The sequence below is a fragment of the Ceratotherium simum genome, chromosome 8 (assembly GCF_057802395.1).
Source record: "Ceratotherium simum simum isolate JZ-2026a chromosome 8, ASM5780239v1, whole genome shotgun sequence".
Classification (NCBI taxonomy): Eukaryota; Metazoa; Chordata; class Mammalia; order Perissodactyla; family Rhinocerotidae; genus Ceratotherium; species Ceratotherium simum.
Window position 1 is genome coordinate 6,194,420 of NC_141907.1, and position 27,369 is coordinate 6,221,788.

A 27,369-nucleotide genomic window follows, 5' to 3' on the forward strand; every position below is an offset into this window, starting at 1 on the left:
TTTCACCTGTCCTGTCTAAGCCGCGGGATTAAGTGAGGTAATTTCTGTGGGGCACGTTGCACTCTTGAACCCAAGGCTGCTCTATTTCATTGCCTCTAAAAAGCAAACCTTTTGAACTTTAACCTTTTTAACATCTCTGAAACTAGGGTGCATCTTACAGTCAACAGCAGTATTGTCTCTTTGGTAGTGCTATGAAAAATAACAGTGTAGCTTTTAATTAATGGCACTTTAGATGCAATGAAATACTGGATTATTTTTTATTTTTATAATTCTAATATTTACCATTATTCCTACATGCTGCATTTTTTTTCACATGCAAGAGGTATATTCATAAAACAAAATCTATGGAAGTAACTGTTTTGAGGACTAATTTTAGGTCCTTTATGTGTAGATTTTAGTACTTCATAATTACTTATAGTGAGAAGAAGAAACTCGCATTTATTTAGTGCCACATGCAGCAGCAGGCAAGCACTAATAAGCTTTGAATGGACATACTCTCATTTAAGCATTAATGATTCTTAATCATGTGTCTTAAGATGATCATTTAAGCATGAGTAATAATTATTTGCAATTTTTCGCTGCTGTACAGTTTTGCTCTTTGTCATACATTATATCAATTAATTATTGAGCCATGCTGTAGAGTGGGTACTGTTATTATACTCAGTTCTCAGGTAAAGAAATTGAGAATCAGGCAGGTGGCAGGTCAAGTTCTTGGTGAAGTCCACATGGCTCATAGATGACGGGAGCCAGATGACGGGAGCCAGAAATCAATCTGTTTCTGATTTCAACCCACTATGCCACTATGTGACTATCCCAGTTGATCTTGCCAGTGGGGGTTCCCATAATTTCTTTTAAAAATTAATAAATAATATTGGACTCTTCAGAGTCCGAGACTATTTTTCCCAAAAACATTATGCGCCCTGCACTGTGACAGCTGTTTTTAGGGATAGAAAGGAAGTGGAAGGATTGTTGCTATTCCAGCACAAAGCATCCAGATGCTGGATTAATAAAAATCAACATACTTTTTCAATGCTTTGTGAGCTCAGGAGAGAATATGGAAAATCCCCAAGGGCCAAGGATATTCAGAGAAAGCTAAACTCATGGAGGGCGATGACGGCAAGTCCAGAGGCTGAGATCCAGGGGCAGAGGCTGAAACCTGGGACCCAGGGATTTGGGGATAAATCTGGAGGGAATAGGAAATGGGGCTGTGGGATATCCTGAGGAGGCAGAACACCCAGTGAGGGGTCAGAGGAGAAAGCCACTTGCTGTCAGAAGGAGCCACCAGGGGAACCGTGGGTCTCCAGCCCTCCTCTAGGCATGGGGTGGGGGAGGGGAGGAGTTGGGGGTGGGGGAGAGGAGTCTCCCCTGTGAATCTGTAACAAAGGCTTCCCCTAATGTGAGGAAGGAATCCTGAAGTACTAGCCTTTCAGTCGGGAAATCTCAAATTAAATTAAAATGGTTCCAGGTTGGTTGACTGTGCTGGTACATGACTGAAGCAAAGGCAAATCCTCTCCAGGGAAAAAATATTCTCAATCCGGGACCTCAGGATTTCCGCAGATGAAGTTCAGCCAAATAGGAGTTCTCAATTAAAATTTAAAAAGTCACTGAACACATAAGGAAGCAACGCAAGATGACCTATATACAAGAGAAACAAAAACAATGCATTAAAATCCCCAAAGACTTTAGATATCTGACTTATCAGGATAGAATGTAAAATAATGATTTATGAAATTATTAAAGAATTTAAACGTAATACCAAAATGATTTAAAAATTTTATTTGCTTGGAGAGCAATGTGATTCTAAACTTACATGTATAGTCATGCATCACTTAACGATAGAGATACGCTCTGAGAAATGTGTTGTTAGGCCATTTCGTTGTTGTGCAAACATTATAGAGTGGACTACACAAACCTAGACGGTATAGCCCAGTACACCCCTAGGCTATGTGGCACTAGTCTTGTGGGACCACCGTCATATATGCAGTCGGTCATTGACCAAAACATCGTGATGTGGTGCATGACTGTATTGTAATAAAAGACTCAAAAAAGCAAAAAGAAAAATTTATAAAACAACAGGGAGAAATTGATAAATCTATCATCATATTAGGAAATTTCAGCACACGGCTGTTTGTGGTTAATTGGTTGATCAAATGAAACACACATAAAGATACAGATGAACTGGATAGCACTATGAACAACCTGTATTTAATGTACATCTACAGAATCTCACAGCCAAATGTTAACAAATATATATTCTTCTTCAGCACACATAGGAACACTTAAAAAACAATTGACCATACAATATCATTTTGACTAACTTTTTGAAAAGGACAATTAAGTTTAAATCAGTTTAAAGAAAGATTATTACCAAAAGTCCATACTTTGAAAGTGTAAAAACCATACTTCTGAATAACTCATGGGTCAAAAAAATCATAACGGAAATTTAAAAATACATAGAATAGAAAAATAATGTCAATATAACATATCAAAATTTGCGGGATTCAGCTAAAGCAGTTTTTAGAGAGAAATTTATGCCCTAAACTTATATTAGAAAGGAAGAAAGGCTCACAATTAAGATCATATAAAAAGTTAGAGGAAATAACACCAAACGAACCTGGAGAAAGTCGAAGGAAGGAAGACAGGATAAATACAATTAAAAACAAAACTACCCTATAGAGACTCGAAAATGAAAAGTTAAATTTTTTGAAAAAAGTCTAATAAAACATACAAATCTCTGGGAGGACTGACCATAAAAAAAGAGATAAGGAACAAGTAATAGCAGAAGGTATAAAAAGCAACATAATATAGATGCAGGAGAGTTTCTAAAAATAAGAGAATTCTATGAACAACTTTATGTAGATGAATTTGAAATGAAATGGAAAATTTTCTAGAAAAATATAGACGGCCAAAATTGGCTCAAGGAGAAAAAAAGTCTGTATAATCTTATTAACATAAAAGAAATTGATTCAGTAGTTAAAAAATCTGACACACACAAAACACCTAATGCCGATAGTTTTATAGGTGAGCTGCACCCAGCTTTAAGGTTGCAAAGTTTTACAATCTCATACAAATTATTCCCGATGTTAGAAGAATAGGGAATATTCCTCATTTTATGAAGCTTGGATAACCTTCATACCAAAACCAGACACGAATCATATGAGAAGGAACAATCACAGTTCAGTCTTACTGTGAACACAGATGTACAATTTGTAAACAAAATATTAACAACATAATCCAGCCATCTACAAAAAATTTAGTACAAGACAGCCAGGTTGAATTTTTCTCAGGAATATAAGGTTGGTTTAACATTAAAACATCCATATACAAAATTTACCGGATTAACAGATAAAAGGAGAAAAGAAAAAACTCATATGATCATTTCAGTATATACAGAACAAGTACTTTATTGAATTCAACACCCAACCAAGAGAAAACTCCTTAGCAAATTAATAATAGAAGGAAACCTCTACAAGATATTTACCCCAAATCTACAGCAAGGGTCACTCTGCGAGGTGATTGGCGTGGGGAGGGGAGCACTGCCCTGAATTACAGGTGGAGAAGGTGAGGCCTTCAGAGGAAGGGCCGGTCTGCGGTGATGTATCGAGTCAGGGATAAAGTGAGACACTGGGAACTTCTGGCTTTCAGCTCACAATTCATCTGCTTGTCATAAGTGCCCTGAGAAACACCCTCAGTTCAGCCCTAACACACTTAATGTGTGTGGGGCTTTCACTTGAGACCACCCCGATTTCTGTTAGTAATTAGGTACACTTACAACGCTTACATTTTCCATTTTGTCTGAAAGCCCTTTTGAGTAACACCAAAGCTTCCTTATTCTCTAGTGTGTTTAGAAGAGAAGAGTTAATGTGTCCTGAGCTGGAAGCGACCGATAGTAAATCAGATGATGCTGTGTTGTTAAATTGGTGGTACGGCAAGGGGTAGATGCAATCGAGAAGATTTGCACGTGGAAGGAGACAAACCTGTTGTTTTGCTCTAGATATTAGACTTTCATTCTGCAATTTGATCGTTCTGGGAAAACCTCTTTCCCATTGGGAATGGGCTTTTAAGTTGTTAAAAGCCTTCGGGAGAATTAAAAAAGCATGAAATGAAATGCTTTGGAAAAAAGTGACTCCTAAAAAAACTATATCAAATACACCTCGTCTGATGGAAGATTTAGACTCGTTTTGTGAAAGTGGAGCGTACACAGGGCATGACTGAACCGGGGGCAAAGTGGCAATGACTGGCAAATTTGAATAGAATGGACTCACAACAGGTGATGTGCCCCAGACTCACTGTGCCCACTGTCTTGGCATTTCAGCTTACATTGCTGTGTCCCCCCTTCCCAAGCCTGACCCGGGTGTCTTTGTTCTTCCCTCTGGCTTACTGCCCAGTTGCAGCGAGTCACCCAGTCTTCAGTTCTGCCTGAACTCGCTCACTTCTGACTGCTGCTCCACAGCTTCACCTCTCTGACCAATCTAGACCTGAAAAATGAGAACAACACTGACAGTGGCTTACATTCATGGAGCTCCCGCTAAGTCCAAGGCATCGTGTTAAGTGTTTAAGCCTTTTGTGAACCCCACGATACTTTTATACCCCTTCTACAGATGGAGGAGTTGAGGCCTAGGAAGGTTCAGTCGTTTCACCAGGGTCCACAGCTGGAACACAGAGCCTACACCTCCTGCCTGCACAGCGCAGCTCCTGTCTGCACGTCAATTGCCACCTGCCTCCCTCTTTTCCTCCTCCGGTCCCCTCCACACTGCAGCCAGAGGAATCTTTCTGAAAAATAAAAATGATCATTGACAGCCCCATCCCCCAGCTCCAGATTTTAAAATCTCACCTCCACCACTCCCTCCCTCGGACCCTGCATTTTAGCCCCCTAGTCCTTCTGGATGCCCCCTGAACACTTAGGACGCATCCAGGCCTCCATTCCTTTGAAGGATCTCTGCCTAGAATGCTTCTGCTGCACCCCTTGCAAACTCCTATCCATATTCTAAGACAAGCCAAATGTCACCTCTTCCATGAAGCCGTCCGTGGTTCCCTTGGGCAGAGCTGGTCACTCCCAGCTTTGTGCTTAAATAACCCTCCAGCCTGAATCTCTGCGCTAGATGATGGCTGTTACCTGTCACTGTAATTGGGTTTGCACAAGTGTCTCCCACACTAGACTGTGAGTTTCCAGAGTCTAAGGGCCATGTCTCATTCAGCCTTGAATTCCTTGTGCCCAATAAAAGGCCTGGAACTATCTGTCTATCTATCTATCTATCTGTCTATCTATCTATCTATCTATCTATCTATCTATCTATCTATCTATCTGTCTATCTATGTGTCATCATCATCTATCCGTGTATCCGTTCATTCAACAGGCGTGCTCACTAGAGATGATAGAGCTGAGACGGGCCCAGAGTCAGAGGAACCTCAAATCACTCCTCACTGGCTCTTGCCCAGCTCTGTGACTTCAGGAGATTTACTTATACTCTCTGTGCCTCAGCTACCTTATCTATAAAATGGGATAATAACAAATTCCTACCTTGTGCTGTTTTGTGACGATTAAATCAGTTAATTCATGTAAAGATACCCGAGTCCAGTCTGGCAGAGTGCAGGCATTCGGTAAACGCTAGCTGCCGTTGTTATCTTAAGGAGAATAAGACGCTGCTGCTCACTGTTACTTCCTCCTGGAGCCAGGCGCTGTGCTCCCTGCTGGGGGAGCGGCGACAAGCCAGCCACCATCCCCAGGTCCCTGCCCTCAGCATTTAAACTCTAGTGAGGGGAGCATTAAGGGAGAGAATTCCAGAAGCAAGTCTTGGACTCCAGTTGTGCTAAGTGGCAGGCAGATGTAGGGGTGCGGCAGGGGTTTGGGGGACAGGACTGACCCCTGGGAGGACTTGCCATCAGCAGCTTACAACCTGCAGGACACATTTCTACCTTATTTTCTATTCCTCACCTGGTACCTGGAGGATGAAAGTGTGACTCGCCAGCTCTCTGTGCTCTGCCCCGTTTTGGGAACACTGGCAGGTGCGGGTTGGAGCTGTCCTTCCCTACGCGTGGGCCGGGGGTGGCATCTCAGTGGAAGCGTGGTCCGTGTCCAGGCTCCTGGCGTGCTAACATCGCACTGTTGGAAACTCGTTAGTGCTGTTGGAAGCTCCGTGTTTGGTGATGTTTCCATTCATGGTGCAGGAACAAGAGGGATGGTCACAATTAGACATCTCCACATGGTAGAAGCCCCTGCTGGGAAGCGTTCAAAGGCTTCCGTGGCCCTAGGGGCAAAACCCTAGCGCTCTCCACGCTGTGACCTCGGTTTACCTCTCTGGCCATTTTTCCTTCTGTCTTGAGTTTTGAGTACTGTTTCTGAGCCTTTGAGGAGCTTTGAGACACTTTTGAGAATTTGATGCAAACTTTGGCTCCTCTGCAGAAAGACAGACCCTTTTGTACTTATTTTAGTATCAAGGACCATCATGAAGCCCATCCGAGGCCCTTTAGGATTAAATTCCACCCTCACCCTCCACACCCCCTCTGAGCACTGGCCAATCTGGTGAATAATGAGGTCAGTGTGTCTGCCTTCTACAAGGCTAGGGACGCTCCTGCCTAACCCCCTTACCTAAGCAGGCTGTGGACAGTCTCTTGTACCTAGATTATCTGATTCTGGTGACCTCAGGATGCAGATTTCTTCTTTTTGGCCAATAAGAGGCAGTATAGCCTTGTGGTTAAAGCCCAGAGCCAGCTGACCTGGCCTCAAATTCTGGCTCTGTCACTTAAGAGCTGCATAACCTGACAAATTGCTTTCACTCTGTCTGCCTCAATTTGCTCATCTGTAAAACAGGAAAGTAAGAGTATACATTCCCTAGGGTTGTTGTAAGAATTCAATGAGATGAACATATGTAAAGCACTTAGAGCATGCTGTTCTAAGCACACGTTGCTGTGAGTACCCTCAGTGTTAGCCGTGGTCTTCCTCCACGTGGATGCATGCTGGTGCCCCTCATGTGTCAGTGACAGGTGCCAGCTGCCAGGCACGGTGCCAAGTGCTACAGACAGATAGGGAGATGGAGACCCAGCCCTGCCCTCAAGGGGCCCACACTCTACCAGAAAGGGACACAACAGGGATTCCAGGCAACTGCAAGAATGGGGCATTATCTTAATCTGCTCAGGCTTCTATAACAAAATACCAACTGGAGGCCTTAAATGACAGACATTTATTTCTCACACTTCTGGAGGCCGGAAGTCCATGATCAAGGTGTCAGCAGATTCTGTTTCTGGTGAGGACCCTCTTCCTGGCTTGCAGATGGCCGCCTTCTCACTGTGTCATCGCATGGCAGAGAGAGAGAGAGCTCTGCTGTCTTCCTCCTCTCACAAGGACACTGATCCCATCCTGGGGGCCTCACCCTCATGACCTCATCTAAACCTAATTACCTCCCATAGGTCTCTTCTCCAAATACCATCCTACGGGAGGTTAGGGCTTCAACACATGAATTTTGAGGGGACATAATTCAGTCCATAAGAGGCATATACAAGGGGTGGTGAGTGGGCTCAATAGAGAGGGAGTCCCGTCTCCCCAGAGACATAGGGAGCCCTTCACTGAGGAGACTCTTCTTAAGCTAGGCTTGGAAGAAGACTCATAATTGGCCAGGCAAACAGGGAAAGGCACTGGAGGTGGAGGGAGCAGTGTGTGCAAAGGCCCGAGGGTGTGAGAAATGGTGGTGCAGTCGCATCGCGCTATTGGCTAGATGGGGGAGGCAGGCAAGAGCAGGCTGTGCTAGGCTTCCGGTGCCATGCCAAGCAGGCCGGATTTTATCCTGCATTTATCCCACATGCCTTGTGTCCACCATCTGCCCTCTCTGTGTGCAGGAGCTCCAGGAGCTGGAGAGGAAGCTGGAGGACGAGCTGGCGCTCCAGGAGGCAGCCCAGCTGCAGCGGGCCCTGGAGAGTCGGCAGCAGTGGGCAGGCGACGGGCCTGGGCTCCTGAACGAGCCTGAGGAGACGGATTCCGAAAGGCAGGTCTCCGCTGTCCTGCGGCGAGCCCTGAGCAAGGGCCAGGAGTTACTGGAGCAGCACCAGCAGAGGTGAGCCGAGGGCCCGATGGCGCTGTGTGGGTTGAGTCCCCTGCAGGCCTGGGGGCACCTGACCGCTCAAACTCGGCTGCACACGGCCCCCTGGGCCCTCACACTGTGTCTGCTGTCCTCCCGGCTCAGGCCCCAGCTGCTAGCTTTGTAGCAGACCTCTTCTTCCCTGACTTCTTTCTATACTTCATTTTTTTCTTTATCATTGAGGTTTTACTGAACATAATATTTTCAAACTTTTTATTTTGAAGTAATTACAGACTCACAAGAAGTTGCAAAAATAGAGCAGAGGTTCCATGCGCCCGTCACCCGGCTTCCCCCAGTGGCAACATCTCACATAATCACAGCGCGTTACTCAAACCGGGAATCACACTGGTGCAATACAGGCCGCACTCAGAGCTCTCCGTGCACGTGGTGTTTTATATGCTGCTTTTGTAAAATTGTGAAACAGACGGAACCCTAATCTGCTTTTTTTGTTGTTCTTTGCATTCTTTTTCAATTAACACAGGACAATTAGCCTTTGCCCATGCATTCAGAACTAATTAAGAACATTCAGAACTCTTGGAAAACATAATTTTTAACAACTTCCTAATTTTCCACCGTGAATATAGTGTTGATGTGGAAAGGTTGGAGTGAAAACTCTATTCACAGTATGATTCCATTTTTGAAAACACACATGCATAGATTAATTGGAAGGACATAGACCAAGTTGCAATGGATATGATTTCCAGGCCATGAGATTACAGGTGATTTTAATTTATTTGATTATGCTTTCCTGTGTAAACACAACAGCAAAGGGGAATTCCATTTCATTGAAATAATTGTATGAGGAGCCGAATCTGTGTGATCAGATGGAAATGCTCAGAGATGTTGACTTTGACGTAGACCAGGATTTTAGGGCATATGATGCTCTACTGTACTCTAGACTTCATGGAGGAAATTGCTGATGGTCAAGCTTTTGATATGAGTTTGGGTTATATTACCTAGAAAGAATGCAGGGTGGATAATCCATAATGCCAACTTTAATCAACTAAGGAATCGGCTAGGCAGACCCCCCCCATGTGGAAGTCAGGAAGCCTGATGGAGACCCCATGTGAAAAGGTGCCACCCAGCCTCTGTAGGCAGAGCCAGGGCCATCCTTGGAAAATGGTTCTGGGTCTGCTTCCACACAAGGGCAAATGGTGGGTGAAGACCCCAGACCTTGGTCTTCTTGAGCACAGCTGTGACAACTAACTGTGGCTACAACTGTGGCTGCAAAGCCACAGCAAAGTCTCCGTATGGCTCCTACAAGACTTCTCCCTTTGAGGAGCCCTCAGTCCTGGTGGGCCCTCCCTAATGCATTATTGCAAAGTAATCTAGGCAAGAAGGGGTAAGCCTCTTCTGGCCATCTCTTCAATGGAATTAAAAAATAATAATAATGTAGATTAGATTTGTGATTCTTTGTTACTTAAATAACTAGATGGTCTTCTGATGGGACCACTTTATAACAACACTGGACTCATGTAGATTTATTTTCACTCTAGTTTGAGAGAAGAGCAAGAGAGCAGTGTCGTGCTTGAAGATTTGCTGGAGAACATGGAGACTGACACCTTTGTGACCCTGTACAGCCAGGTGAGAACATGTCAGCTGTGTTCTGGGTCAATCCCTTGCCAGCGCATCACGCGACCTTTTTCTGAGTCCGCGTTTCTTCACATGTAGGACGAGGATGATAACGTGAACCTCGAGAACTGCTGAGTAGATATGTAAAAACCCCTGGCACAAGGCAGATGTGATTAAGGTTCTAATGTAGAGGACATTTGATCGGGGGTAACGGCAGCAGCAGTGACACTAATAATTATTGCCTTGGTCAGTTTCTTTTCTGTGATTCGACAGGCTCCCATTCTTCCTCTTCTCAATCTTAATAAGTTTAATACACACGGAGTAGGTTCTACCAGGAACAAAACTGGTCGTTGGAATCCGGGCCACATTAAGAGGCCAATGGGATTGCACCCGTGTTCCAGCATTCCTGGGTTGAGTTGGGGATTTGTCTTATTCTTGGCCAGAGTCCCAGCTCTCACCCCCTTCCCGAGACAGGGCCCCGAGGCTGTGTGCACGGGGCCACGTGCAGTGTTACTAACCTGCGCCTGCTGCTAGTTGTGTTTTCTGTGCATCCTGAGGCGGGCTCCCTGGTTTCTGTAAGTCCCAGGAAACATGATTTGTGATGGTGGCTTATTCCGGTCACAAGCCACCTGGAGGCCGGTGTCGCTCACCTTGCTCCAGGAGTTCAGTGGTGTGAGGGTCACACCTTGTGGTTGTTTCCGCCTTTCCTTGCAGTTCCGGTCACTCTGTCTGTGTTCAGGTCAAGAAAGAAAAAGGTGTAAGAACACAGTCACCCCAACTGCCCTTTCTGTCCCAGAAAGCAGATGCCCCCAGGTCCCTGCAGCGGATTCTACTCACGTCCTGAAAACTGGCGCGAGGACCCCCGGCTTCAAGGGAGGCTGCGAGTCCAGTGGCTCCTCCTCAACCTCGAAGAAAAGAGTCAGCAGGGAGATGGGGGCCACTTTAGGCGTCCAGCCAGCAGAATGGACCACAGCTGTCCACAGGCGCACAGCTTCTCAGATGAGTTAGCTTCCTGTGGCTGCTGTAACAAATTACCACAGACTTAGTGGCCTGACAGAGGCCAAGTTTATTATCTTACAGTTCTGCAGGTCAGGATCCTACGTGGGTTTCACCAGACAGAAATCAGTGTCGGCAGGTTTGCATTCCTTCTGGAGACTTGAGGGGAGAATCTGTTTCCTGCTCATTCAAGTAACTGGCGGAATTCGGTTCATTGTGGCTATAGCACGGAGGTCCCCATTTCCTTGGTGGCTGTCAGCCGAGGGTCGTTCCCGGCTTCTGGAGGCAGTTGCATCCCTTGGCTCATGACTCCTTTCCTTCATCTTCAAAGCCAGCAAATCGCATCTCTCGAATGCTCCCTCCATCATCTCACATCTCTCTCTGACCTCCCACGGCAGGAAAGGTTTAAGGATCTCTGCTTCAAGGATCCATACGATGATGAGGTTGGACCTCCCGGATAATCTAGGATGATCTCAGCTTAGGACCTTGAGCCGTAATCCCATCTGCAAAGTCCCTTTGCCATGGAGGGTGACATATTCACAGGTTCCAGGCCCGGGACATGGACATCCTGGAGGGTCACTATTCTGCCAACCACACCAAACAAGAAGCCAAGGTTAGCGCCAGCAGTGTCAGTGTCACTGGTGAATCTGACATGCTCCTTCCTCTTTGACGTGAGGGCTGGCCTGGGCTTTCTAGATGTTCACAGCGAGGGAGCACCTCCTCTGTGACAGGACCCAGGCGAAGTACCTGCCACTCATCTCACAGGCGGGAAGGTTCTGTCATCCTCCCCCATACAGACAGGTCCTGCAGAGGTGAAATTCCTGCCCAAGGTCACACTGAGGGCTAGGTGGAGCTGGGATGGGAGCCCACCTTCGTCCTGCCCCACACCTCTCGCAGAATCGCCTGAGCTCCAAAGTGGGGATGGGGGAGGAAGCCGGAGGTTCCAGAACACCTGCTGTGCACTGAGTATTGTCCTAGGTGCTGCCATCTGTTATTCATTTAATCCTTACAGAAAGCTGGGAAATGGGGACTATCTTCTCCATTTTATGAACAGGGGAACCAAGGCTCAGAGATGTGGCATGACTGCACGAGGGTCGCCGCTGCTCCTTGGTGCTCAGGATTCAGCCCGGGGTGCTGGCTACGCAGGCCTCACTCTTTCTGCTCGGTCCCTGCAGGCAGATGATGCCCCTTGCCTGGGTAGCTGTGGTAACTGGGCGTCTCCCACACTGACCTTGGCTTCCCCTCTTTCTTCTTTGTTACTAAGAGACTTGACAGAAGGCCAAAGTGTCATGTGTGGAATTTCATACAGGTTCGTTTCTAGTTTGTTGGCTCTTTTAAGTTGTGAACTCTCCTAAAGAATTGGCCCTGTGAAGAGTAAAACGCTCCTAGAATAGAAGCCCTGGGCAGCAGGGACCAGTCAGGGTGGTTGTTTTTCTCTGACCCTCCCCCTACATCCCATGCCTTGTAGAGTTCCCCCAACAGTACCTACTCAACTGCATGTCTTTCTTTCCAGCCCCTGTGTATTAGTGACAGTTCTCCAGAGAAACAGAACCAAAAATCTTGTATATATATAGAGAGAGAGAGTTACTTAAAGGAATTAGCTCACGTGATTATGGAGGCTGGCAAGTGCACATAGGCTGGCAGGATAGGCCGGAAGCCTGGAGACCTGGGGAAGAGCTGAAGTTGCAGTTCAAGTCTGAAGGCCATCTGCTGGCAGAATTCCCTCTTGCTCAGGGGAGGTCAGTATTTTGTTCTATTCATGTCTTCACCTGATTGGATGAGGCCCACCCGTGTTGTGGAGGGTAATCTGCTTTCCTTAGAGTCCACCAATTTAAAAGTTAATCTCATCCAAAAGCACCTTCACAGAAATATCCAGAGTAATGTTTGACCAAATATCTTGGCACCATGGCCCAGACAAGCTGACACGTAAAATTAACCATCACACCCTGTCTAGAGAAGTCCCATATTTTGCCTATTTCCTTTTTGTACCAAGCAAAAGAAGAACCAAGGAAGCCCAGTCCTCCCTCCCTCCCTCTCTCCCTCCCTGCTGCTGCTCCTCCTCTTTCTAATTCTCCCTCCTCCTGTTCCCCCTTTTCCTCCTCTCTCTCCTGTTTTATTTCCTGCTGAGACAACATAGTTGGAATAGAATGTAAAATCTGCATGAGGAGTTTCCACATTAGCACCCGTGTCTTCATATTTATGCAACTCCTCCTTTTTTGTATATTTATAACAATATCAGAATAACACTCCCAAATGCCTACTCTGTGCCAGACACATATCACACACCATCCTGGTTAGTGCTCACCACTGCTCTGGGGACCCTGGCAGTGGGAAGAGCCTCCCTTGGGCACTGCTCCAAATCCATCAGCCCTTCTGTGATGATGACGATACCAACGGCAGCTGATGCTAGCCCAGCGTTGAGGAGAGGCGTGGATGGGATTATCATTTGACAGATGAAGAAACTGAGGGTCAGAGAGGTGATACAACTTAGCTAAGGTCCCACAGCCAGTCATTGGTGGACCTGGGCATTAAGTCAGGTTTTCCTCCCTTTAAATGCTCTACTCATTCCATTTCATGCTACTGCACACAATTCCCTTTGAAGCAAAATATTTCCTCGTTGCTTCATGAATAAAATGGGAAGGGGGTACTCCTTTAGAAATGAATGATACTAACTCAGGAAGGCAGGAAGCTGTCCTGTGCTGTGGGGAGAGGCTGGGGCCCCATCTGTGGTCCTCACTGAACTCACCGCCTTTACTCCCTCAAGGCTCCAGTGTGACGGCACCATTTGTAGAGAACGGAATGGAATTCTTTCTTAACTTAGAGTCAGCTTAACTCCAAAGACCCTGACCTCCTCTGAAGAGGCTTCGTTCATGAATAAATATTTACTGTGCTCCCTGCAAGTGACAGGCACTGGCCTAGCCGCTGGGATTTCAGCACTAAATGAAACAGATAAAGTCCATGCCCACAGGAGCTGGTATTCTAGGGGCAGAACAGGCGATCAACAAAATACATACATAAACCAAATAGTATTTTCTGTGGATTATGATCTCATTTTTATTTTTTTTATTTTATTTTTTTTTAATTTTTTGTTTATTGCAGTAACATTGGTTTATAACATTGTAAAAATTTCAGGTGTACATCATTGTACTTCCATTTCTGCATAGATTACATCATGTTCACCACCAAAATACCAATGACAACCCATCACCACACACATGTACCGAATTATCCCTTTCACCCTCCTCCCTCCCCCCTTCCCCTCTGGTAACCACCAATCCAATCTCTGTCCCTATGTGTTTGTTTATTGTTGTTATTATCTACTACTTAATGAAGGAAATCATACTATGATCTCATTTTTATAGTTATGTCCATCCACCCATCTGTCCACCTGTCCACCCATCCATCCATCCACCCATCTGTCCATCCATCCATCCATCTACCTGTCTGTCCATCTGCCCATCTATCCATCCACCCTTCTGTCCATCCATCCATCCATCTACCTGTCTGTCCATCTGCCCATCTATCCATCCACCCTTCTGTCCATCCATCCATCCATCTACCGGTCTGTCCATCTGCCCATCTATCCATCCACCCTTCTGTCCATCCATCCTTCCATCTAGCGGTCTGTCCATCTGCCCATCTATCCATCCAACCTTCTGTCCATCCATCCTTCCATCTAGCAGTCTGTCCATCTGCCCATCTATCCATCCACCCTTCTGTCCATCCATCCATCCATCTCTCCATCCATCCACATATAAGCCTAGAAGGATTCCTGGAATGTAGTTTGCCTATTTCTGGATGATGGCATTTGGAATAATTATTTTAACATTAATCTTTATGCTTTACTGCATTGCTTGAATTCCTTAAAACAAACAGTATTTCTTAAAAATGAAGACCAGGATGAAATATGCCGAGAAGCACACGAGCAACAGAAATCCATGCCGCGTCCAGTGGTGGTGAAGCAGAGCGGGAAACAGGGACAGGGAGTGCCTGCTGGCAAGAGTGGTCTTTCCGCCGCCCTCCTCTGCGTGGCAGCTGGTCCCTGCATTGCTCTGTGGTTCATTTCAGTCTCTAGAAGTGGCTCCAGGTCTTCAAAGAGATGTGACCCACATGGATGCTTTTTGTGTTGCCACCTTCAGGAAGACTTGACCCAGTTAATTGACTTGTCTTGAGGATCATTGATATCAGCAACCATCAGAGCTGGAAGGGCCATGGCAATGAGCTGGTTTGTCCCCACATTTACCAGTGGGGATCTCGGCTATGAAGAGTTAGTCCCCTGCCTCAGGAAGACGTGAATCTGCAGGGTGCTTATGAAGTCAAGGTTTATCCATCATTTACTCCTAGATGTCTGTTGGTCACTTTCTCTGTTCCAGAAAGTGGGTTAAATGCTGGAGATACGCACGTGAGACTGACCCCATCCTAACACCTAGTTGGAGAAACACATGGGAAATTGGACAGTTGTAGTAGAGTTGGTTAAAACCAGTGGGAGATCAGAGGAGAGGCACCTGTCCCAGAATGTGGCTTCCAGAAACGCCAACACTTGTGTAGAGACCAGAAGCATGAGTGGAAGAGAGCAGTTTGGGGAAAAGCGTATTCTAGGCAGAAGGAAGCATATATGGAAGGGCACGCCAGCCCAGGAGAGCGGGGTCATTCAGGGAAGAACAGGTTGTTCAGTATGATGACGGGGGGAGGCTGCTGGAAGAGGAGGGTCGGGTCATGGAAGGGTCGTAAGGAAGGAGGTTTGGTATTTAGAGTTACATCTTTCCCATCACTTCACTAAAAGCGTTGATCAAGGTCATAAGTGACCCCATGTTTCCAAATCCAGTGGTCAAGTCCCTGTCTTTGTCTTTCTCGACCTCTCTTTGGCACTTGGCCCACAGCCCCCTTCTTGAATACCTTCCCTCCTTGGCTTCCAGTACCCCAGACACTGGGTTCTCTCCTGCCCCGCCAGCTGCCTGTGGTCAGGCCCCCCTGTTGGGTGCTGCTCTGCATCATGGCCCGTGGATCTTGGGTGCCTGAGGGTCCTTGGACCTCATTTCCTCTCTGTCTACATTCACTCCCTTGCTGATGTCATCTACATATTACCTCCTAATCCTGTCTCCACACCTCTGCCCTGAACGTGAGACTTGACATCCCCATTAGTGCATCTATGGAACACGTGGCTTAACCTGTCCAAACAGAACCACAAGTGGCTGACATTCCCCTCTCCCAAACTCGCTCCACTCCATTCACCCAGCAGCTCAAGTGAAAGGTGATGGAGTCATCCTTTATTCCTCTCTTTCAGTGAAATGTGTTGGCTCTACCATCACTGTTTTCCAGATCTGATCCCATCTCCCCACTTCCCCTTGACCTCTGCTTCACTCGGCCACATCTCCTGAGATACTCTCCCTGCTACCTCTCTGGTCGTAGATGGTCCATTTTCCATGTATCATGCAATGTGCTCTTTTGAAAATGAAAATCAGCTCATGCCACTCCCCTGCATAAAGATGGCAAGTCCCCTGAGTGACTTGCCATCTCACTGTGAAGACAAGCCAATATCCTCACCATGGTGAAAAGGCCCCCTATGAGCTGCCCTCCTGCCACCCTTCCAGCTTATCTCCCTCCACTCTCCTTCTCAGAGGCTCCATGCCAGCCACACTGGCCTCCCCTGTCTCGGTCAGACGTGCCAAAGTCATCCCCACTCAGGGTCTTTGCCCTTGCCTTCTGGAATGCTCTTCCCTTCCATATGCCCCTGGCTCACGTCTTCACTTCACTCAGGTCTCTACTCAGATGTCCTCTCTTCCCTGACCACCCATTGCCCTCTGTCCCTCTATCCTGCCTTGGTTTCCCTCCTGGCACTTACTTACCACTCCCCAATGCAGTGTTTACCTATCTTTTTGTAGGCATACCTCTGTCTCTCTCGCCTGACTGCAAACCTCGTGAAGGCAGTGGCTGTGTCTGTGTTACTCACTGCTCTGTCTCCAGGACCTGGAACAGGGTCTGGCGCCTAGTAGGTCTCCACTGTAGTGTTAGTTGAACGAATAAATGAATAAATGTACTAGTAATATGGCATAATGGCCACCAGACGTGTCTACATTCTAATTCCCAGAACCTGTAAATATGACCTTATATGGCAAAAGGGACTTTGCAGATGTGATTAAGGATCTTGAGATGGGGAGATTATCCTAGATTATCCCAGTGGGCCCTAAATGTCATCACAAGGGTCCTTATAAGAGGGAGACAGGAGGAAGCACAGTCAGATGAGAAGGCCATGTAACAATGACAGAAGCAGAGTTTGAAGGATGGGCTTTGAAGATGGAGGAAGGGGCCAGAAGCCAAAGGATACAGGCGGCCTCTAGAAGCTGCAAGAGGCAAAGAAACAGATGCTCCCCTGGAACCTCCAGAAGGAACCCGCCCTGCCAACACCTTGACTTTAGCCCAGTGACACTGACTTCAGACTTCTGGAGAATAAATGTGTATTGTTTTAAGCCACTAAGTTTGTGGTGATTTATTACGGCTACATTAGGAAACTCATGCAAATACCGTAACAACAGCAGCAGCCAGCACTCATCCAGTGTCCACTGTTTGTCAAGCTCTGCCCTTAGATGCTTCGTAAAGTCAGAAGTCTTTTTAGGTGAAAGTAACAGAAATTCATTTCAAACTAGTCTAAGTATAAAGGAAATGTATGGATACCCTGAATGTCCCCAAAAGAGCAAGGCTGAGCTCCCGGGGCTCAGATGGTCTCGGCTCCTCCATCCCTCTCCTCTGTTTCTTTGTGCCACTTGATGAGCTTTTTCCACACAGGAAGGGACGTGGCAGCTGGCAGCCCTGAGCTGGTGGCCTTTCAGCGTCCAGCCATCCTGGCTTTGCTGTATAAAGTGCTTTTCTCTCTTGGCTTTGCTGTAGAGAATCAGGGGAGGTCTCGGATTGCCCGAGCGGCCCAGTGTGCCTGCCCCGTTGCTGGGAGAAGTGGATGTGGTTTGTGTTTTCCCAGCGCAGAACAGTTCTATTCTCTCTTCACAAAACCCTCTGACGTAGGTACTATTGTTTCCCCATCCTACAGATAAGGAAGCCAAGGCACAAAGAGAAGTAAGGACATTCTTAACTTCTGGGAGCCAGCGTGGGTTCTGGGGAGCACAGAGCCTGTCCTCTGTCTCTTTCTTTTTTTTTAACCCTTTATTTTGAAATACTTTTAGATTCACAGGAAGTTGCAAAGCTAGTGTTGAGAATTCCAGTGCCCCACCCCATGTTTCACTCAGTTCCCCCCAGTGGTGCCATCTTAGAAAACTCTAGCCCAATATCAAAACCAGGAAATTGGCATTGCTGTAAAAGGTATATATAGTTCTGTGTCATTTTATCACATGTAGTTTTGTGTAACCAACACCACAATTAAGTTACAGAACTAGTCAGTCACCGCAAAGATCTGCCCTAGGCCACCCCATTATAGTTATATCCATTCCTCTCCCCCCAGTCCCGAGCTCCTGGTAACCACGGCTCTGTTCTCCGTCTCTCAATTGTGTCAGTTCTGGAATGTTTACTCATGGAATATTGCAGGGTTGTAATTCATGGTATGGCCACAGCACAGTTTCTTTAACCATCCAGTGGTTTAGGGACATTTCAGCTGTTTCCAGAGCCTGCGCTGTTCCCTCCGTGCCATCTCGCCTCGGGGAACGCGAGGAGGAGAAGGAGGAAGATGACTAATTGGCGCTGCTGTGGGCCAGGGCTTTAGCTGTGTGAGTGAGTGGAGAGAGGTTGGAAGGGATGGGTGAAGGCTCTGCAAATGCCACAGGGAGCCGAGGCTGCTGACCAGGTAGACTGTTTTTGACAGCTCTGTGAATTTGAGAACATGTTTTGAAGACCGAGCTACTAAAATATTTATCTCCCTGGGACAGAAAGTCCTAAGACTGTAATCCATTAAAACTTGGTGTTCATCCAGATTCAAACAGTGAGGGTTGAGCTCCCTGCGTTTCCTCCTCTAGGAGCTGAGACTGGCGTCGTACCTCTCCAAGCTGACGATGGTGCCGGGGGGTACCCTGCGCCGGCTGCTGAGCGTGGCTCTGCCCGCAGCCTCACAGCCCGAGCTGCTGGCCGTGCTGGACTCCGTCAGCCAGAAGCATCAGGACCATGCGGGGGAGAGTGATGGCAGCGGCGAGCAGGCGGACCTGGGCAGGAGGGGGTGAGTGCAGAGTCCGCTGCCTTGGGAAACGAGGGAGTGAGGTCCCAGGGAGAGAATGGAGGGAGGAGGGAAGCTGGACCCCCGCAGGCACACGCACACACGCCTTCCCCAGCTGGAACGTCACTGCTATGGAGCAAACAGCATCCAGAAGAGCTGCCATGAATCCTTTTTAAGTCATGGTAGGTCCAAGTATTTTTCGAGTAGAATCTTAGGAAAGTAAGTTTCCCCAGGCTGTAAATATGCCATATACACCCATTCAAGAAAGTGTAAAAAATACATAAAGGGAAAAAGAAATATCCCTGGTTCTACCAGCTGGAGAAAATGGCTGTTAGCATTTTGTTACAATTCTTCCTCCAGAATGTGTTTCTCTGCTGGATTTTATGAGTGTGTGTATTGTGTGTGTGTATGAATACGTGCGAGTATTTGTGTGTGTGTAGTAATCCCAGTATGTACAACCTGACATCCTGCTTTTCAGAACATTATAGCAGAAGCAAGCTTGCTTATTACTTTTCAACTCTTGTCCATGTGCAGACGTCTCTTAATACAATAATTACCACACTATTTGGACTATATTTCTGCTATTTCTATTAACAATTTAAAATTCCTACTTTTCGCAGTTACTGAAACACCTCCACAGATATTATTATTAACAGCTGCCTAATATTCTGCTGGGGTGTGTAGCGTCGTGCGTGGAGCTGTGACCCTGTGACTGGACATTTAGCTTGGGTTCGTTTTTTTCCTCAATTGTGGATAATGCTGTGCAGATGCTTTCCTTTAGGATCAGGTTCCAGGTGTGCATTTGTTCAGTAAACGCTCTTTGTAAGGAAAGGCACGCAGCGGGGTGTGGAGTAAGGCGGGTCTGGGGAGCAGCCAGTGGTGCCACAGGAGAATAGAGTTTGTGGAGGTCGAGGCGGCAGGGAACGCCGGAGCAGACGTGAAAGTGTTGAAGCTGGCGTCCTCAACAGGATCCGTGAAGCCGCGGGTGGGCGTCTCAGAGCCCATGAGTCTGCCAAAACGGCAAGATTGAGTGGACAGGCGTGCATGTACATTATTTTTCCTAAGAAAAGGGGCAGTATCTTTTTATCAGAGTCGTAAAGGGGACCCTGACTCAAAAAGGTGAGAAACACTGCTGAGGGCTAAGAGCAGGGCTGGGGTGAGAGGAAGGGTGGGACTGTGGGAACACAGCTGTGAGGTGGGGTGGGAGTCCGCAGGGGCTGGGAAGTGGGGGCCAGCACAGTCAGGGGGCTGTATGGATGTGGTGAGAGCGCTAGATGTGGGCAGGGTCAGGGAACTGGGTGTGGTGAGAGACCTGGATGGGATCAGAGGACTGTGGGTGTGGGCGTGGTCAAAAGCCTGGGTGTGGGTGTGGTCAGGGCTGGGTGTCGGCTGGTCGCAGAGCTGGGTAGGAGTGGGGACAGGGGCTGGTGTGGGCGTGGTCAGGGCTGGGTTGGTCAGGGAGTTGCATGTCACAATGTGGTTTCTCTCAGTGCATAGCCAGCGCAACATACGCAGATGGTAGGTAGATGGTAGGTAGATGGAGGTGACCCTGGAGGAGGAATGCGCATGGTCACAGGGGAGCCATGTCTGCCTGAGGGCCACCCAGGAGGACCTTGTTTACAGGGCTGCCCCTCTGGCCAGTTTAGTTTGGGAGGCTGGTGGGCGGCATGGGCAGGCTGATGTGGGGCAAGCCGAGAGCACCCAGGGTGGCTGTCACCATGAGGGTGGAGCGTGGGCATGCCCTTTCCTTGCCCGGCCTCATGGCCAAGGGGACTGGATGATTTCTGGAGTCCCGGGCCCCCGGCCATGGTCTCTGAGGGCAGGGCAGCCACTACTCTTGTGTCCCATGTGCCTGGCGCCTGGTCACATCATCAGTTCAGGTTCCTGTGTTTCAAGAACAGAACCTGACTGACTAATCTCAGCAAGAAAGGGTGTACGAGGGACCTGTCAGAATCCAGGAAGAGCTGAACGCCAGGTCCCGGGACGGGCAGGACCCAGAGTTAGACTCCTGGGAGAGAAAGCCTGGCCCCTCTGGAAGAGGGTCCATCTCCACCACCAGCGGGCTGTGTGAACCAGCCGAGGCAGAGTATGAGCTTGGCCAGAGCCGGGCACAGACAGGACTCTGGTTCCACACTCTCCTTTATTGACTTGACTTGAGCCCAAGGCCCGTGCACGCCTCCCTCCTCTGGCTCTCCTATGCAACACTCTGCACTGTCCCTTCTCCTTCAGTCGAGAATCACACTCCTGCACATGCATTAGGGCCCCTTGCCCACCCTCCAGGCCTCCACTGTGCCCTTTCAACTTTCTCATTCATATATTCATAAAACGCTTACTGAGTTCCTGGTCCGTCCACTGTCTTCGGCACCAGTGTGGGTGGGAGAGTAAGAGAGAGAGTCCCGCCACACGGAGCATGCTCTCCAGTGGGGGGTAGACAACACAGAAGCCAAGGTCAGGAGCCCATTCCTTCGTGAATGCTCCATGCACTCCCCTTGCTGGGATGCCAAGACTCAGCTCAAGTGCCCCCACCTCTAGGCCTCCTTCTTCTGTATGAGTGACATCACCTCTTACCTGTCTGTGACCCCTGCACTGGGGACCCCTTGAGAGCACAGAGTGTGTCTTGACCGAGCTGGAGAAGGTGCTCCGTTGATGTGTGTTGAATGAGTGCAAGAACAAACGGTGGAAACTGTCAGAGTTTCTGGTGTCAGCCAAAGGTCGTGTTGAGGGATTCAGCCCTATAGTGCTTTGTAGGATTATGGATCACTCGGAGAGTCTATTCTTTTTGAAATATAAGACACTTCTTGCCTTCAGGAAACACCAGGCCTGGTGGCAGGCCTTAGAAAGCAAACTGCGAGGAGAACTGGTAAGCAGAGGACTGGAGAAGATGCTCTGGGCTCACAGGAGGAAGGAGAGGTAATGACGGCATCCGCTAAGGTGGGCTGGGGAGGAGGTCAGCCAAGTGCCTGTGAGAGGGATGGGGAGGTGGGGGGACTCGGAACTGGGGGTTACTACAAACATACCAACATTCCTTCCCTAGAGACCAGTCTTTACTCAAAGTGGGCTCAGTTCAGGAGCTCCGGATAAGCCTCTAGCTGTCAGTGGGCGAGTGTTCTCTTATCATTGATCAGCATTTCAATTACTGTATTTATTTTAACTGATGGCTGTTTTTAAATGGGGTATCCTTAGAAGGAGAATAATTCCTTATAGTTGTGCAGACTTTATAGTTTACAAAGCCCTTTCCCTTCTGTGGCACTGAGCCTCCAGCCCTCCAGAAAGTGGGGATGATGAAGCGGGAGCTCGGGGGGTCCACTGAGGAGGCCCCCAGCCTGCAGCTGGCCAGCGGGGCCAGGGGATTTGGGGCCAGCTAGCTCAGCCCCTTATTTCCCTCAGCTGCCAGGTGGGGCTGTTTTCATCTGTCAAGTGCCTTTCTCTCTAGCTGTGGCTACTGCACACCTGGAGAGCGGAGGAAAGTCAGGGGCGGAGTGGTTTTAGATTGCTGCACACAGTTGACCAGTGTCTCCAGTGCTTCCCGCTAGAGAAGACTGGGGAAAAGAGTAACCCCGGGCAGATTCCTAACGGGCTAATACATGGTATCCAAAGTGTGCTCTGGAGAGAGTGGGTGCCCAAGGGAAGGGTCGAGCCTGAGTCCTGCCCCTTCCATGACTTCTCAGAGCCAAGGGGAAGGTGCTGAGACCAGGCTTCCTGAATTGTCCGTGATAAAAATCTCGGAGCCGCTGATAATAGGCTGGATATCAGAATTCAGTCCCAAAGAACTTAGGACAGGATGTTAGCCCAAACCAAGAACATGCAATTCAAGCTGTATTGATGTAAAGTGCTCCACTAAGAAACAGAAGTCAATTGCTCAAGATTAGGATGGGAGAGCGAAGGCATCCTGGGCTGCACTAATGTAAGTGGGGTGAGCACAGATCAGGAGAAGCGCTGGTCGCACTGTCCTGGCTGTCTGCACTAGCCCCGGCTCTGCCTGGAGGCCTGTGGACTGATGATAGAAAGAGGAGAGACTGTGAATCAGACAGAGCTGCCTTTGAGTCCTTGCTCAGATTCATACTAGCTGCGAGGGCAGGAGTTAGTGGTGATGGCCGTGGAGCCTCATCTGCCACGTCTGTTGAGGAAGGGCCAGCCAGCCTGCCAGTGCCTTCCAGTAGGTCGACCCCCAGGGACATGGCCTCATCCTGCACTGCTTGGGCAGAGAGAGAGCCCTGTGGCTTTCAGGTTGTGTAGGGCTCTCAGAGGGTGTCATAGAAGGGCAGCCTGGATGTAGGGGCTAGACCGCTCATGCACAGGATTCCAGCAATCCTTTTACATAAAAGGACATTCCCAAAGTGTGTCCCTCTGTTCTATTTCAAACGCAGTTTGCCTAACTTCTGTTAACTTTGTTATCAGGTTTTACCAGCCTGCTTTTAGCATGAGGCCCCCAGGCAGTGGTGTCCTGGTAGATGTTTAACAGTTGGCTGGTGGGGGGAGGGACGGGAGCTCTGATGTGTAGCACTTGCCAACATCCATGGTGTGAATACTCCCACTCTGACTGATTTCAAGCTAACACCATGATGACAACAGGTTTGCAAAACTCCTGAAAATTTAACAGTCATGAGTGGATGAGAGTTGTCTGCGGCAGGCCACTGCCACAGGCTCCAGCTGATTTCAGGGACAATCTGGTGACAAAGAGAAACACGTTTTCCTAAAATGACCCCTGATTGGGGACCTAGGGACCAAGAGGGGGTTCTCCTGGAGACCTCTGTTAGGATACTCAGGAGGGTCTGTTGTCAGAAATGTGGACTCTGATCTTCTGTTCTTTCTTCAGCATATTAAAGAAGACCTGTCCCCCTCTCAGGGAGAGGGTGATGTTCTTGGGAGAAGAAAGCTGGCCACACCTGTCACTGGAGTCCATTGGCGAACTGGCCCCCGTGCCCATTGTAGGGGCAGACACCGTTGATCTACTGAACACGGGCGAAAAGCTCTTTATATTCAGAAATCCAAAAGAGCCAGAGATCTCATTGCACATTCCTCCCAGGAAAAAGAAAAAGAACTTTCTGAACGCCAAAAAGGCCGCCTGGGCCTTTGGCCTTGACTAGCCCGAAGGAAGCTCCAGGGAGAGTCTGAAGACAGCAGACTTGTTGTTTTCTCCTGCCCGCCTGTGTGTTTGTTTATCGTGTACAGCTTGCAGATATAAATTGCACCTGCAGAAGACACAGACACCCCCCAACAGCCCCTCGACTTTCAAGGACTAGGCTGGCCTCATGAATTTCCAGATGGCCCACTCTTCAGCGTCGCAAGGAGCATGAGACATAGGACCAGCCTGTGAACATTCATTGCTCTCAGACCCACCTCATGAGGTTCTGGAGGAGACCTCGGCCCCCACTTCACATCCCTGCACCATCCGGCTGCGTCATGGGCTGTGTGTCGCAAGCAGGCCTCTCTGTTCTTACACTCTGTGTTTATAACATATTCTGTTTTTATCAAGGGAACTTTCAAAAATAAATGCATTTTACACAAAACTCTTCTCAATGGAACTCGTTTTTGCTTTATGTAGGAACCATTTACTTGTCATCCCTTCTTGTGTTTTGGCCACACATTGTGGCGTTCAAGAGATTTGCCCTGCATCATTCCAGTGGCCAGAAAATGTGCCAGCCGCTGGGGTACACCATCTCTAACTCAGAGTTATGTTTCCTTTTTACAAATGAGGAAATTCAGAGGCTTAAGAAGGTGGGGTGATCTGTGCGAGATCATAAATAAGTAGCAAAAGTAGCTAAATCAGGATTCACACTTGCTGCGGCCCCACACCCTTGTCCTTTCTCCTGGACTCCATCAATGGACACACAACAGCCTCACTCATTTACCAACAGACAAGCTGCACACACATCCTTGTGTTGCACAGCGTGCTTTTCTCTGCCCTGCCCCTTCCCTCCTCACAGCAGTGGTTGAGCCCATGAGTCTCATTGCGGCTGGACCTGACCGTTGTCTGAGCTTTTCTGAGAGCCAGGCAAAGAATACAATTGCAATGGGTCTTTCCTGAGGGGAGGACATGACTGGGGAGCTGATCCTGTCACCAGCAAGGGGAAGAAAAAGGATCCTGTGGAAGCCTCTGTTACATGAGTGTCGCTGCTAGACCCTTCCGGCTACTGTAACCCACTTTTTAACCCTCACTAATACCCAGCAAGCTGAGTATCACTACCCCCATTTTACAGCCAGGGAAGCTGAGACTCAGAGAGTTTAAGTAACTTGCCTGCTGTTGCACCTCCTATAAGGGGGGAATCCTGGCTTTGAACCCGGGTCTCCTGACTTTAGGAGACCTTGTCCGCCATGAGACATCTCATTTCCACCAAATGCAAGTGAAGTCTGCTGTGCAGTTTCCCATCAGCGTGCAGCACCACAGTGAGCAGGGACCTTTGCGGGCTGCACTTCCTCCAGGGGGCGGCTGTGTACCAGCCCCCTGGAGGAAGTGCCATAATGGCTGCCAGTTGGCCATATGGCTGCATTAGCGGATATGCACAAGTAAGCCATTCAAATGCGGGCGAGAAGAGTTGTTGGGGCCAGCTTTCCCCTCAGAAGGCCCAGTGAGCAGAGAGAGGATAGGGAAAAAGCAGTGATTTTTACACGCAGGGTAGTAGGGTGGAAAATGCATGATCTTCGGTGTAAGCTGACTTGAGTCAAATCCTGCTCTGCTACTTGTGAGCTGTGTGTTCTTGGGCAAGTCATTTGACTTCTCTGAACTTTGTTTTTTCCATCAACAAAATGATGATAAGAGTCCCTTCTTGTGAGGATTAGATGAAACTGGACCTGTAAAGTGCTTGATGGTGTGGGCCTGCCATATCTATGTCCTTCTCTACCCCTTGAAGGTCACCCATCTGCTTTTCTGATAATTTCCTGCTTTTGTAAGGGCTCTGCTAGAATTATGCATGGTCGAAAGTAGATTGCACACAAGGATTTCAAAAAATAGCTCAAAATTATGGGCTGAAGCCTGATTGAAGAGGCTATTAACAACAACAGGAGGTGCCCAAGCTATTCAAAATGCAAGATTTGAACCTAATAGTAACTCCTTGTGTTAATAGACAGAGAAAGACTAACTATTGATTTACTTTTTTTAAACTCACTGCACAAGAAACAAGAACACGTGTTGGGGAAAGCCTGTGCTTCTGGAATCAGGTAAATAGGGTTTAATTCCTGGCTCTACAACTTTTGAGCAAGTCACTTTACCACTCAGAACCTCAGTCTCCTCATCTGCAAAGCAGAGGTCCTAATAACCTGCTTTAGAGTTAGGACATCATAAAGAGTACAGATATTGGATATTATGTCCACAGTGTCTGATTAAATGTTGGTGCACAATACGTGTATCTTGTTCATTTTATTATATTTTTACGTATTCACAAAATTGATCTTTGTGGTTCCTTTCATGCCTGTTACCACTCTAGGTGAAGACAGTGACCTTTCTAGAAGGGCTGTACCTGCCACAATACATGGAAGCCAGCTCAGAAGAGAGAAGCTCCATGGAACTTGAACTGAGAGGACTTGAGCTCAAGTTTGGGCTCCATTACTCACAAGCTGGATGAAGCTGAGCATATTGCTAAACCTCTCTGAGGCTCAGCTTCTAGTGGATTCTGTCTTCTAAGAGTTCAGCCTAGTTGAGTTGACAGACACAAAAATAAATATTTGTTAAACGCAAGAGAGAAAACAGATATGTGAAAGTCATGCTGTGGGCTTTTGGAAATGAGATCCAACCTGACTGGGGATATCTGGGAACAGCTTTATGCTCATGACCCCAAATCTTTATCTCCAGACTGGACGTCTTCTGGGGTTTCAGATGCTTATGTCTGCAGCTTTCTGGACACCTCCTCCTGGACACTCACAGATGCCTCCACCTGCGTGTCCAACCCTGAACTCATCAGCTTCCTATGAAACCTATTTTACTCTGGATGTCTCCTCTCTGAGTGGAGACAAAGATGATGACCAAATCTTGCTCATTGTACCACTGCATTAGCCTTAACATCTATGCCCTCCTCCTCCCCTCCAGTCCTGCCCAGGCCAGTGTATCATCATCTCTCTCCTGGAGGGTGCCAGCAGCCTCCGTCTCTCCAGGCCAGCCCCAGCCAGTTTGTTCCACGGTAGCCATATCTGCCTAAGTCACTCCCTTACTGAAAGACCTCCAGAGACTTTTCATTGCCTACAAGACCTCCGTGAATTGTCCTCTGATTACTTTCCTAGCCGTGTCCATAGAGGAAGCCCCTACTTTCCAAGGAGCCATTGAGTGGCCATGTGACACAAGGGATAATGTGGATCTGGGTTTGCCCCCTGGATCTGCCATTTACTGTGTAGCCCTAGGGAAGCCACCTAACTTTTGTGACCCTCTGTTTCCTCACCAGTTTTAAAGAATTAATGAAATGATATGTATTATATGCCTGAGACAGGGAACACACAATAAATGTTAGCTATTATTAACTTAGAAAGTCTTTAAACACAGGAGTCACATGATCCGATTTGTTTTAGAAAGGCGATGCCGAAGGCCTGGTAGAGGATGGACCAGAAGAAGCAGCAGTTGTTTGGGCTTTTCATTGATTTCTGTTCTCC

The 27,369-nt window shown here is 47.9% G+C and overlaps 1 protein-coding gene across 2 annotated transcripts in view; it reads left to right on the forward strand.

Moving 5' to 3' along the window:
* Positions 1–24,296, forward strand: part of EVC2 (EvC ciliary complex subunit 2) — a 140,500-nt gene extending 116,204 nt beyond the window's left edge. For both annotated transcript variants that reach the window (XM_014788876.2, XM_087434907.1), the window contains 5 exons: positions 7,834–8,048; positions 9,569–9,656; positions 18,599–18,795; positions 21,601–21,702; positions 23,609–24,296. In XM_014788876.2, the coding sequence (XP_014644362.2) occupies positions 7,834–8,048; positions 9,569–9,656; positions 18,599–18,795; positions 21,601–21,702; positions 23,609–23,879 (873 nt within the window). In that variant the 3' untranslated portion in view covers positions 23,880–24,296. The remainder of the gene's footprint in view (positions 1–7,833; positions 8,049–9,568; positions 9,657–18,598; positions 18,796–21,600; positions 21,703–23,608) is intronic.
* The last annotated feature ends 3,073 nt before the right edge of the window (positions 24,297–27,369 follow it).